We start from the raw sequence: 12,275 nt of genomic DNA, 5'->3' as shown, positions 1-12,275 counted from the left end.
CAATATCTGAATAAGCATTACAGTTATATGTGATCATATAAAACAAGTCGATTGAAAAGTTCCTGGCCTGGTACATAGGTGGTGCTATTAGAATTAAATCCATATGTTTTTTTGTTAGCCCTAACCGTCAAAAGATGCGTGTATAAATTTGACAGCTGTCGGATCATTAGTTTGTGAATTATAAAATTCTGAGTGAAGCAACTTTTGTTATTGTGGAAAAAATGGATAAAAACGATTTACGCCTGTTGATAAAATATTGCTTTTTGAGGGAAAAAATACAGTTGAAGCAAAAAATTGGCTTGATACCGAGTTTCCGGACACTGGAACAAGAAAATCAACCATCAACGATTGGTATGCCAAGTTTAGACGTGGTGAAATGAGCACCGAAGACGGTGAACGCCGTGGATGCCCAAAAGAGGTTGTTACCGACGAAAACATTTAAAAAAATCCACAAAATGATTTTGAATAACCGTAAGTTGAAATTGAATGAAATAACAGACACTCTAAAGATATTAACTGAACGTGTACATCATATAATTCACGAATATTAGGTATGAGAAAGCTATGTGCAAAGCGGCTGCCGTACGAGCTCACTTTTGACCAAAAATAACGACGAGTTGATGATTCGGAGCAGTGTTTAAAAATGATCAAGGGTAATAAACACCGAGTTTTTGCGTTGATATGTGACAATGGATAAACCATGGCTCCATCGTTTCACTCCGAAGTCCAATAGACAGTCATCCGAGTGGAGTGCACACGATGAATCCGCTCCAAAGCGTGGGAAAACGCAATAGTCGGCTGGCAAGGTTATGGCGTCTATATTTTGGGATGCGCATGGAATAATTTTCATTGATTACCTTGAGAAAGAAGTACCATCAACAGCGACTATTACATAGCGTTATTGGACCGTTTGAAGGACGAAGTCGCCGAAAAACGTCCGCATTTGAAGAAAAAGAAAGTACTGCTTCACCAAAACCACGCAAGGTGCCAGTCACAAGACAGTGAAAACGATGGAAAAAATCCATGAATTGGGCTTCGAATTGCTTCCTCATCCACCGTGTTCTCTAGATCTGACTCCCAGCGGCTATTTCCTGTTCTCGGATCTCAAAAAACTGCTCGCTGGAAATTTTCGAAGAAAAGAAGTGATCGCCGAAACTGAGGCCTATTTTGAAGCAAAGGACAAGTTGCACTACAAAAATGGTATCGAAATGTTGGAGATTCTCTATAATCAGCGTATCACTCTTGAATGAAATTATATCGAATAAAAAATACTAATTTTGCCAAAAAAAAGTGTTTATCTATAGTAATGGGATAATAGTATTATTCATATTTATTGGTATACTAGCTGACCCGACAGACTTCGTCCTGTCAAAAAGATTTGTAATGTGGCAGTTTTTGTGCCTACGTATTTTAAAAAATTCTCCTGAACAGAACCATCACCCTGGTGATAGGGCGTTGTGAATAAAAAATAATTAAATAAAACATATATAAGGATTGAAAAGTAAGTAATCGCTTTATTGTTAATCATGTGAATCATAATTATTATTATTATTATCATTATATTGCTTTGTGGTATACAATGTTTTTTGTTTGATTACCTGGCGCATAGATAAACAAATCTGATGGTTTTCCAACACGGGAACAGGCAACATACAATTGACCATGTGAGAAACATGGGTTTTCTAGATTAATACCACAAACACTTAATGATTGCCCCTGGGACTTGTTTATAGTCATAGCAAAAGCAAGCCGTCAACATGTCTATAGGAAATTTGCCATTACCAATGTCAATGAGTTGTTTAGAGAATATGTTTCCAGATGAATTTAATGAAATAAAAAAGTTTTTCCTGTACCACCAGGTGCATCTAAGAAATAAATCCTTCCAGTTTCATCATTTGTTACTTTCATAAGAGTTTCAAATACATACTTCTGTTGTTCATTTAACAGTGGAAGATTTGTTTGAATTTATTCTTTCAAAGCGTTGAGATCATACAGTCTTTCTCGATGCAACTCTTGGTTAAAAGCGTCATGCATTGGACGATTGGGCGCGGTCAGGCCTAATTGAATTAATAGTTTGTTTGACATTATCAAGCACATGTCCTCAATTGAAATCAATGCTTCATTGTAAATTTCTTCACTGATTTGTATATTTGGATTTCCCATTCTATTCCGTATTTGATACAAAATATCATCACACATATAATCTTTGTACTTCATCCACAAATCAATTGGGTTTGATGGGAAGCATGTAGATATGATTATAGAAAACAATGTTCGTATTTGATGAGCGTGTGATGATATTACAGCATCAATGAGAGTTTGATCCCAATGAGCGTCATTTTCAAGCAATTGCAAACGTTGACAGGCTTCTCTGTAGGATCCACACAATTCACCATCAACAGTTCGTAACTGTTGGAATGATGTTGGGCCACGTACATTGACTAATAGCAGTCGTAAATAAAAACATTCATCATTGCTTGGATGTACTGAATAAATCCGGCCAATCGCATCGGTGGAATATACATCTGTATATCCTGGAACTGGTTTTCCTTGTTTCCGTCGTATAAATCTCCTTGAGGATTGATTCCAGGTATAATATTTTGGCATTTCAGAATATAGCAATGTTTGTGCGAAATCATCGTTTTGGCATGTCTCAAAAAAACTGGTTAATGTAGTAGATGGTGGCTGAGCAGCTCTTTGTACTGCGTTCTGTGCTGTAAAATACACTCTTTGTCCATTTTCTAAATGCACAGCTAAGTGAACAACAGAAGGGTGTCTCTCATGAATAGGAAAAGAAAATATTCGCCAAACTGCTTCATTACTACTGACATGGCGGCCCATTTGGTATTGGGTAACTTCATCATTATAATTCTCTGCACCAATTTCAATCACAGCCATATCACTCCCTTTGCTTACATATTTGCAAATGTATTTAATCGATTTCACTGAATGGCAAGATTCAACGTTGATGTGTGCTTTGAATGTCTTTGATAAAATGGGTGAATATGGAACAATCCAACGATTATCTATTTCAATATCTTGTTGATTTAATTTGACAATTGTTGATTTTCCATTGTCTGCTGTCGATCTGCGACGATACAATGGATAACCGTCATTACCAGTAATTGTTTCCGATATTAATGTCCGTGGATATCGTTTTGAACATTTACCATCCATCATACACGGTGAATTTTGATTAAGAGTTCCACAGGGACCATGTATCATGTTTTTGATAACTACCTCATGCAATCCAGGATCTACTTGTACATTAGGGATTTCAGCTGATATCACTGCATCAACTTCATTTGGCCTTATCTTTTCAACCAACCAAATCAAAATGTGTGCATGTGGCAATCCTCGTTTCTGCCACTCCACAGAATACATCCAGCAGCGTGTCTCACCAAACACATTATGTTTTACGATGAAATTCATTAAAGATTTCAACTTTTGTCTAAAGACTCTGGCTGTAATATCATGACGATCAATGGATGATTTCCCAGGTAATAACTCCTGCTTAATTTCTATCCATTGCGGATTGCATGTAAATGTGATGAACAAATCTGCTGTACCATAATGACGAACATACGACATGGCATCTTGAGCATATTCGTGCATATGCCGAGGGCTTCCGATGTATGTTGCTGGAAGAATAGTCATCCGACCGACATTCTGTGCATTTCCATCAGTATTAATCGCATCTCGAAGGTGAATATACTCTTCAGATCGGAGTTTGGTTTGATTCAACCTGATGAATGTTAATCTCTCCGTTTCAATTTTAACATACATGTCATCAACATATTTGTGATATAATCGCCGACATTTCAATATGCGATTATCTGCAATTTCCCGAATCATTAGGCGGTATGAATAATAGTTCATTGAACTGACTTTTTTGTTGGTTTCAGAACCTGTAAACAGATTTTGTTTTAATAACATTCAAATATAAAATTAAAATACATAATATAGTGACTGAGATATTATCGCCATAGCTAAACTAATATTTTAGTTACCTGTAATGGGATTTATCATTTTTATTGATAAATCGTAGCCATCTTCACCTTGCCAAAATATAATGGGATATTGCAGTGCATCATATGAGCGGTGTGTTTCCTTTATAGGTTGTAATTGAAAATTCCGACGATGTAAAACAATATCACGGGATTCCAAGTTTTCTCCAACTACAACGATAGCAACTTCATCAATAGTTGGTGCATTAAAACGTCTTGTATGTTGACCTGCAGGTGTTTTATCAGCTCTGATTACAATTTTGTGATTATCGGATGGCATCAGATCCAGGGCAGTTTTAAACAATATAATCAATTGATTGTGTTGATGAAATAAAGTTTGTAATTGTTCTACAATAGACCTTTTTACTAAATTGTTATGTGCACAACGCAGATCAATTTCTTGTGGTGAATTGCCCATAAAATAAATTTGCAGGAATTTGTTGTCGCTATCTGACACTGGTAACAGTGAACCTGCTCTGTGATATATTTGCCCTTGTATCTGTAAATAAAAAAAATATTATGGTGTGGTATAAATTAATGGATTGTCAATGATCAAACTTAAATAATATTTGATCTTAAAAAGTATATATTTAGTTTTAACTAATATCTATCAAATATAAAATATAATAAAAGTGTCACTGAAACTGAATCACCATATAATATGATGACTAAGTGATATATTTCGTAATGATTAAGAAATTGAAGATTAGTAACACATCTTAACTTTGGTGACAGAAAATTTTGTTCGCTAAAATAATTATGAGTAACTGCTATAATACATACCTTGAAAGTTGGCATAAAATTTTCCCGAACTGCATTTGTTGCCCCAAATGAAGTCATTTGAAAGCAATTGTTATATTGTTGAATATGTGTCAAAAAGTGTATAGAATCTGTTCCTATTCCTGAAACCAATGAGTACAATGGTTCTGGTGGTGGATCCAATTGTATCAATTTCACTTTACCATTTGCGCAACACAATCCATTGGCTTCGTTTTTGTATTTTAATGCCTTACAGTGTGAGCAAACCAAGTTCATAGAACCAATAACAACACATTGGTAGTTACTGTAGTCAATTGACACATCGTAACTGAAAGCAGCTGGATTCAAACTTACGCGATTATTAGTTGAATGTCGCGCTCGCGCTTCACGCGAATCAAATATAAATTATTTTTTCACTAATCACGAACTAAACAAACACTAACTAACTAAACACTCTGCACAAAACACGATATACGAATTTGTTTCGTGTATCACTTGACAATTCATCTGTCATCTGTCAAAAGTCATCTGTAACAGACAACTTTTTTTTTTAAATTTGATATGACTTGAACTCAAATCCTTTTAAGCCGTACAAATTGTTTTATTTATTTAAAATTTGAATTAAATTTTAAACAAATAAAAAATTTTAAATAAATAAAACAATTCGTACGGATTAAAAGGATTTGAGTTCAAGTCATATCAAATTTAAAAAAAAAAAGTTGTCTGTTACAGATGACTTTTGACAGATGACAGATGAATTGTCAACTGATACACGAAACAAATTCAAACAAAAAGGGCTATTTTTAGGGTTTTTCCAGCAATAATTCTAATTTTTCTCGCCGTAAAAACCATCCCTGAACTTCAACGAACATTTTAAAAAAAGATTTGGCCAAATTGGTCCAGGCGTTGTTGAGTTATGCGCTTAGGAACATATTTTGCGATTCATTTTTATATATAAGATGTACAATTTGGTTGTAGATGAATTCAATGTGCACTGATTTACTCTCGTTGACTTTTATTGTGTGGGTTCACTTGTTTATATTATGGTTACTTTTCGACAACTATCCCAATGTCATCAGCAAATGTTGTCATAGTCATATTTTTTATTTGAATGTATAGAGTAGGTAAAGAACAGGACCAAAAAATCACTGTTTTTATTTCTTTCGTTTTTGGGTAAGCTTTTTCATGTTTATCTCTAAACATCCTGGCTGAGATGTAAAAGTTGACATTTTAGTTAACATTTTATGAAGTTTATACATAAATAACTTACGCCAGACATTATTGAATGCTTGCCCTACATCTAAGAATATAGTTGAGAAGACGTTTTATATTCATAAGCTTCTTTTAATACTGTTTGTGATTCTATATACCCCGTCAATAGTTGTATGTTTGTTCATATAACCAGATTAGACTTTTTTATCTATGAATAATTTTTTAATCTTAATCTTTTAACAGAGGCTTTTCAAATACTTTGTATATACTGATAACATTGAAATTTCTGGATAAGAGATTATATAATTTGGTGATTTTCTTGCTTTCCGAACCATAATTAATTCAGGCATTTTCCAAACAAACAAAATTTAATCTGAATGCTTCATTAATCAAATGGTTAAGTTTCGTAATTACCGTAAATACTAGACATCAAAATCTACCTTACTTTAGTTATAATACAATATTTTAATTAACTTTAATATTAACTGTTCTTAAGAAATGCTATTACCATTATAATTTAATAATAAATAATGTAATATTGTTTATAATTAAAATATTATAAAACCTAACTAGATTCACTAAATCCCCAGAGTCCGTTAAGCAATTACTCTTAAAGCTATCGATTAAAACTACATTTTCTTAGAGCATTGAAACTGTTAATAGGCTAAACCAAATTATTTGAGTAATGGATCATTATTATCAAGAAATCAAATTATTTATACATCCATATTTTGACGATTGTACATGATTCTATAATGAGTTGTTTTACAAGATCTGAAGATGATAACAATATATTAAATGATATTTGCTTTGATTACGATTTTTAGAATATAAATTTTAATGAATATTACCTTAAATTTTATATATCAAAAAATAAGAATGTTTTAGTGCAACCACATAGTTATTTGCAGCCCATATGTTCAAACAGGCTTTATAATTGACTGACTATATGATACCAAACCAAACCAATCTCTTTGAACTTTAGTCAAATTGGGTGTATCTTCCAGTCATTTTATTTTAAGATATTTTCAATTTAATATAGCGATGAAATTGATCCCCAGGTATTTTATTGATTCTGCTTACGTAATTGGGCATCCCTCATGATATGATATAACTATAGTTTTTTGTCATTCCGCCGCAACGCAAAATTCATATGGTCTGATTTCGATCTATTGAGCTATATTTTCCAATGTATAGTTCCTTTATGCATCTTGCTAATTACCATTTGTACTTTTTTATAGAATTAGGTAGAAATATGAGTTAAGCCATAGTGACTGTGTCGTCGGCAAATGTTTCAAGTGCTGTTTTTTTGTTGTTGAGATATTTGCAGTGTCGATTAATAGATTCAGGAGTCATCCCAAGACACTAACCTCCGGAATTCTAACCGAAATGAAAAAGTTTAAGTGTTTAGAATGCACTTTAATAAAAGAATTTTTTCTCAAAAATACAATTTAGGCAGTTGACAAAACAGAATTAACCAAGCCCTTTAGTTTTATTTTAAATGTTTAAATATTTTTAAACTTTTGAGTGATTGGAATCGCAGAATATGTACACCTGAGGGCTGCCCAACACCTAATTCTTGCCGCTCAAACCTATAGAAAGTTCTGCACCATCATGTTATAAAATCTTATGTGATGATATGTGATCAAGGGCACAAAAAAACACAAAAGCCTTTATTAAAGGGCCTCTAAACATGTTGTGATTGTTTTCATTTCAAAAATTAATACTGCTAAGTAAAACCAACTTGTTTGTTCTATGTGACCTGTGACTTGCGCATGCCCAAAAGCTCTGCATTACTCATTGCATATGTCAAAATGGATGTGGAAATTGCGCGATTACAGATACGTATATAAAAATGCGCAACCTCCATAATATCTACAATTGATGGAGCACGCTATATCTTTCAGCATTCTTGTTATTATTTAATGGTTACTGATAACTATATAGTACAAACTGTCAAGCTTATAATAGCTCTTTCGCATTGTTTTCATGGTTTATTGGTATAAGTTACAAGTACATATTTAATATTTTCTCATGGATATCATTGACATATGCATATTTATATATTAGAGATTGGTTACATAAAAAAAGCATTCAAAAATAATATTATACGTACATGTGAAAGAAGCATCATGTTAGACAAAAAGCAAAATACATTACAACCTATATAAAACAACTATACTGATTAGTCGGAAGACACTCTCAACTTGATGTTAAAATTAAAGAGATTGATTTATAAGACAATCATAAAGCCAATTTGGACCTATGGGGTGTGAATATGGTGTTTCAGTAAAAATTAAAATCAACTAGTCATCCAATTCTGTCAAGACAAGGTTCTTCGATTGATTGCCAATGCCTATCGCTACGTAACCAACGAAGAACTGCAAGATAACCTGGAAATCAAATGGATTTACGAAGTTATCGAAGATTTCGCCTTGAAACACGAAAGAAGATTACTAAGTCATACTAACGTAGAAGCAATACAACTACTGGAGCGCAGGATGTCAGGAGATTGAAGCGAACCAAACCATACGAACGTATATAAAGTGTATACCTTTAGTGTAAACTATAGCTATAAGTTATTATAATTTTATAATTGAGGAATACATATTGATGTTATTTTCTCGCACACGTCTTGCTTGTGAACGAATCCAAGTACAAGTGATATGTAGTAATAAATTAATTTATAATTAAGATTGTACTAAGCGTATATAATAAAGATGTTATTAAAAAAGCATGTGAAAGAAACATTGCTTTTATATTACTAGGTAGTCATTTGCAGTTTAAGTTTAAGATTATAAAGAATCAATTTCCCATCAATTTTTAACACAAAACTTTGTCTCATATTCGAATATTGCCTTGCCTTGCAAATAAAATCACCACATCCAGAACAACTAAACCCTTTGTAACACGTTTTATACGCCATATTTACAAACAAGTACAAATTATTGTTATTTGCTCTTTAACCAAATAAAATATACTGAAATACACGCTTAATAACGATTGTGAGTAATAAAGTATTGAAAGAAACAACGGAATGCTGTATTAACTACGTCATCTTTGGTAAAACGTTGCGAACTAATTCGATATGCACACCTAATAATAATTTAAATATTATTGAATCATTAACACTGTCCATGTAAGTCACGCTTAAGAGATAACATTCATTTGTCCTTAATTTCAATAATATTAATTATAATTTTATTCGCCACAGTCGAGAGAATAATAAAGCGTGCTGTAAACAACGGAAAAATAACTTGTAACCGCCTATTAATTATTGCTCTAGCGTGTAAGCCAAAGCAATTATAAAATTTCACTTAAATTGATATCAATAAATCATCCTGGCTTACAGGAAACGGCAGGAGGAGCCGGGCAAACAGGCGCTGGAGGTAGAGGTGGAGCTTCGTGGTGGGTTTCGCCCACCCATAATTATTTTATAGGAGGGCCATATTTGGTAGCGTTGCGGGGATCTCTCAACAGAGGCCACTGTCGAACAATATAATGTTAACAATTTAATGGGAAATACATAAGTTTTTTCTAGTTAGTTCTAATCAAAGTGGCAGTATTAAATATGTTATATTATTGTCGACACAGTATACTGTTGGCCTAAGTAAATTAATTATCTGATACTTATTTCAAAGCTCAGTGGCGCCAGCTGTCGAAAAGTAACCCAGTAAGTGCAGCCACCTGATGGGCGAATTTGAACAATATACAAATTGACTTATGTAATAAACTAGAAAGCTATTTTTAATAATTTATTATTAGCACTGGCTTAAATAACTAATACTTTAGTTTTTTTTATTAATTACACCTTACGTTAAATATGCTTAATTAACAAATTAATTTATTACTACTGTTCTGTTGTACTTTCATTAATAGAGAAGCAAGCCGAGTACGGTATTAATGCATCAACATGCATTTTTTAATTAAAATAAAACCAAATTAAATAAGCTATAGTTAAGAATACACTTATACACTATACAAGTTATATGTAGTTTGGTTCGCTTCAATCTTTTAATTTCCTTTGTGTTGTTCAGTAGCTATATTGCTTCCACGTTGATTTGATTTAGCAACCTTATTTTATGTTTTAAGGCGAAATTTAACGATAAGCATTGGCAATGAATTATAAAACTTTGTTTTGGCTGTGTTGGATTACTAGTTGGTTTGATGTTTTAGTGCAACCATATATTTGAACAAGATAGATTTAAACTGGCTGTATGATTGACTGATAAAGCAATTTATTTCATTTTGGGTCAAGTTACTAAGTTAGTTACTAGTATCTTCCTACTAATTTTTACATTTACTTACCCTTAGTCTAATACGCTCTACTTTTGGTTTAACATGATGTTTCCAATTTAACCTACTATCGAAATGGATCTGAACGTCCGTCAAAATTAGCATTGGCAGATTTGGAGCTATTAAGGGGTATTTTCTAGTCTCTAGTTTATTTGTAGATCTTGTTAACTTCTACTTCTATTTTGTCTACAGTCTTAGGCAGAGATAAATCTTTTTTCATGATAACCATGTCGTTGGCAAATGTTTTACATTACCAAGTACTGTTTCTTTTGTTGTTGGCATATCAGCAGTGTAGAGAAGCTGGGGGGGGGCGATTTCAGGCGAAATAGATTTGATTGTTGAGAATGCCCCTTCATGAGATACTCTAATTTTTCTTTCGATAAGATATGATTCCAATAGATACTTGTACTTTAATTATTCAACTAATATTTTACTCATTACAACTTTCATTACTAAATTGTGAGTGTTTATTCATTACAATTTATATGACTTATAATTGTAACGGTAAATATTGAGTAGATTAAGATTTGGAGATCAAATAACAGTATGTCATGACTGAGATTTTTCGAAGACAACTTGCAAAATACATTAACAACATCAACCTATGTAATTTCCTCCAGTCTGCAAAATTTCATCAATAATTTTAAATAAATCGGCAGCGTGTTAACACTACTCAGAAATATTTTTTAAAGAAGTGTATATGTGCTGTTATAATATAGATGTTTTGCCATTTTTCTGCTTCAATTATAATTCTGACCTTCGACAATTTCTTGGCGAAAATCTGATCTAAATAGTTTTCAAGTAGTTAGAGGTTATATATAAAAATTTTACAGCCTTTCTCAGTTTTGTCTCTAAATATATGTTATATTGACCCATTCTGGTCGTATTTCTCGTATTTTTTAATAGCATTAATTATTGACTGTAGATAGTCATATTAATGATCCGACCTAATTTGAGTAGCTGACTATGAACATTTAACTTAGCTTCGCTTTCCTTGTCATTCACGGCCCGTCAATGCAACCATTTGTCTAGCTTTTTTCATTGTCATACCCATAATATTTCTTTTCAGATATGACTAGATTTTTAATGTCTCACTGTTAGTCCATACGGGGCTGAAGTATCGGATTTCTTTTAGTATCCACTATTGTGTAAATGCTTCAAAACTATTCTATGATCGATGTTTGTATTCATGGCGACGACCTTTACATAATTTTATCTATATTAACATCTAGATTTCTGGAACGAAAAGGAGTAAACCAAATCTCACCACCATAAAAACAACACAATTTTCGATAAACTTGCACTACACTTTGTTCCTTTCGAGAGCATAAAAGTAAAGGGTGACGAAAATGTCCTGGTATCTTTTTCATACTGTGGACGGTTACCTTTCAAAGGCGTCATAGTAAAGTATCATCGAATAAATATTAGTAGACATATGTAACTAGTTATACAGGAAAGCTATCTAGGAAAAAATTAAATAATTTTTTGCTAATCTTCAGCGACTTTTAGGCAAAGGGTATAAAAGTAATGATCGGAAAGTCATCGTCTTTTTAACAGCCAGTTTCTTCACGCAACGAAATGCACTAAATATATTGTAGAGTTTCTGTGACGATGGAAACTTACTCCTCTAGAGGTCGTCAGAGAAGATATTTGATAATATTTTGATACTCCGCGAACCAACACTGAAACTGTTTAGCTGCATGTATGAGCCGATTATCATCTTGGAATACGGCGGTGTTTGGCAACAATATGCTAATCGTAGTAAAAGCTTCATCATTGAGGATGACGAGATATTGACTTGCAGTAAACCGACCACTGATATGAATTAGAGAACCAGCTAATACAGTGCCATATATTGGCACCCAAATCATATCGGAACCTCTCCCATTCTTCTAAGCTTCTTTTAAAATTCTTTGTACCGACCGGTCTTTTGGAAACAATGTAAATGATGGTTCATCGGACCACACTACATTCTTCCAATCATCAAGTGTTCAGGTTTTA

General features: G+C 33.0%; 1 protein-coding gene across 2 annotated transcripts; it reads right to left on the bottom strand.

The window, feature by feature from the left end:
• Nucleotides 1-1,869: 1,869 nt before the first annotated feature.
• LOC143206492 (uncharacterized) lies at nt 1,870-5,311 on the bottom strand. 2 transcript variants are annotated; one of them, XM_076419062.1, is made up of 4 exons: nt 4,970-5,311; nt 4,791-4,909; nt 4,011-4,506; nt 1,870-3,908 (listed from the first exon to the last, which is right to left on the bottom strand). In XM_076419062.1, the coding sequence occupies exons 1-4, from the start codon at nt 5,040-5,042 to the stop codon at nt 1,966-1,968; spliced, it is 2,631 nt and encodes an 876-aa protein (XP_076275177.1). In that variant the 5' UTR covers nt 5,043-5,311; the 3' UTR covers nt 1,870-1,965. The 2 variants fall into 2 exon arrangements, with proteins under 2 accessions (XP_076275177.1, XP_076275176.1); XM_076419061.1 differs by having other exon boundaries at nt 4,791-5,311.
• Nucleotides 5,312-12,275: the final 6,964 nt, after the last annotated feature.

The sequence above is a fragment of the Rhynchophorus ferrugineus genome, unplaced genomic scaffold (assembly GCF_030347505.1).
Source record: "Rhynchophorus ferrugineus isolate W39M unplaced genomic scaffold, kcgeb_rfMv2 rfM1, whole genome shotgun sequence".
NCBI lineage: Eukaryota > Metazoa > Arthropoda > Insecta > Coleoptera > Curculionidae > Rhynchophorus > Rhynchophorus ferrugineus.
Note: the sequence above shows the minus strand (reverse complement) of the source record. Positions and strands in the feature narration are given on the sequence as shown.

Bases quoted from the DNA above. Each gene is read 5' to 3' on its own strand.
- LOC143206492 (XM_076419061.1), bottom strand. From the start codon at position 5,042: ATGAACTTGGTTTGCTCACACTGTAAGGCATTAAAATACAAAAACGAA. The intron at 4,507-4,790 runs GTATGTATTATA...TTTTATTTACAG, and splicing joins ATTTTATGCCAACTTTCAAG to ATACAAGGGCAAATATATCA. The intron at 3,909-4,010 runs GTAACTAAAATA...ATCTGTTTACAG, and splicing joins AATGATAAATCCCATTACAG to GTTCTGAAACCAACAAAAAA.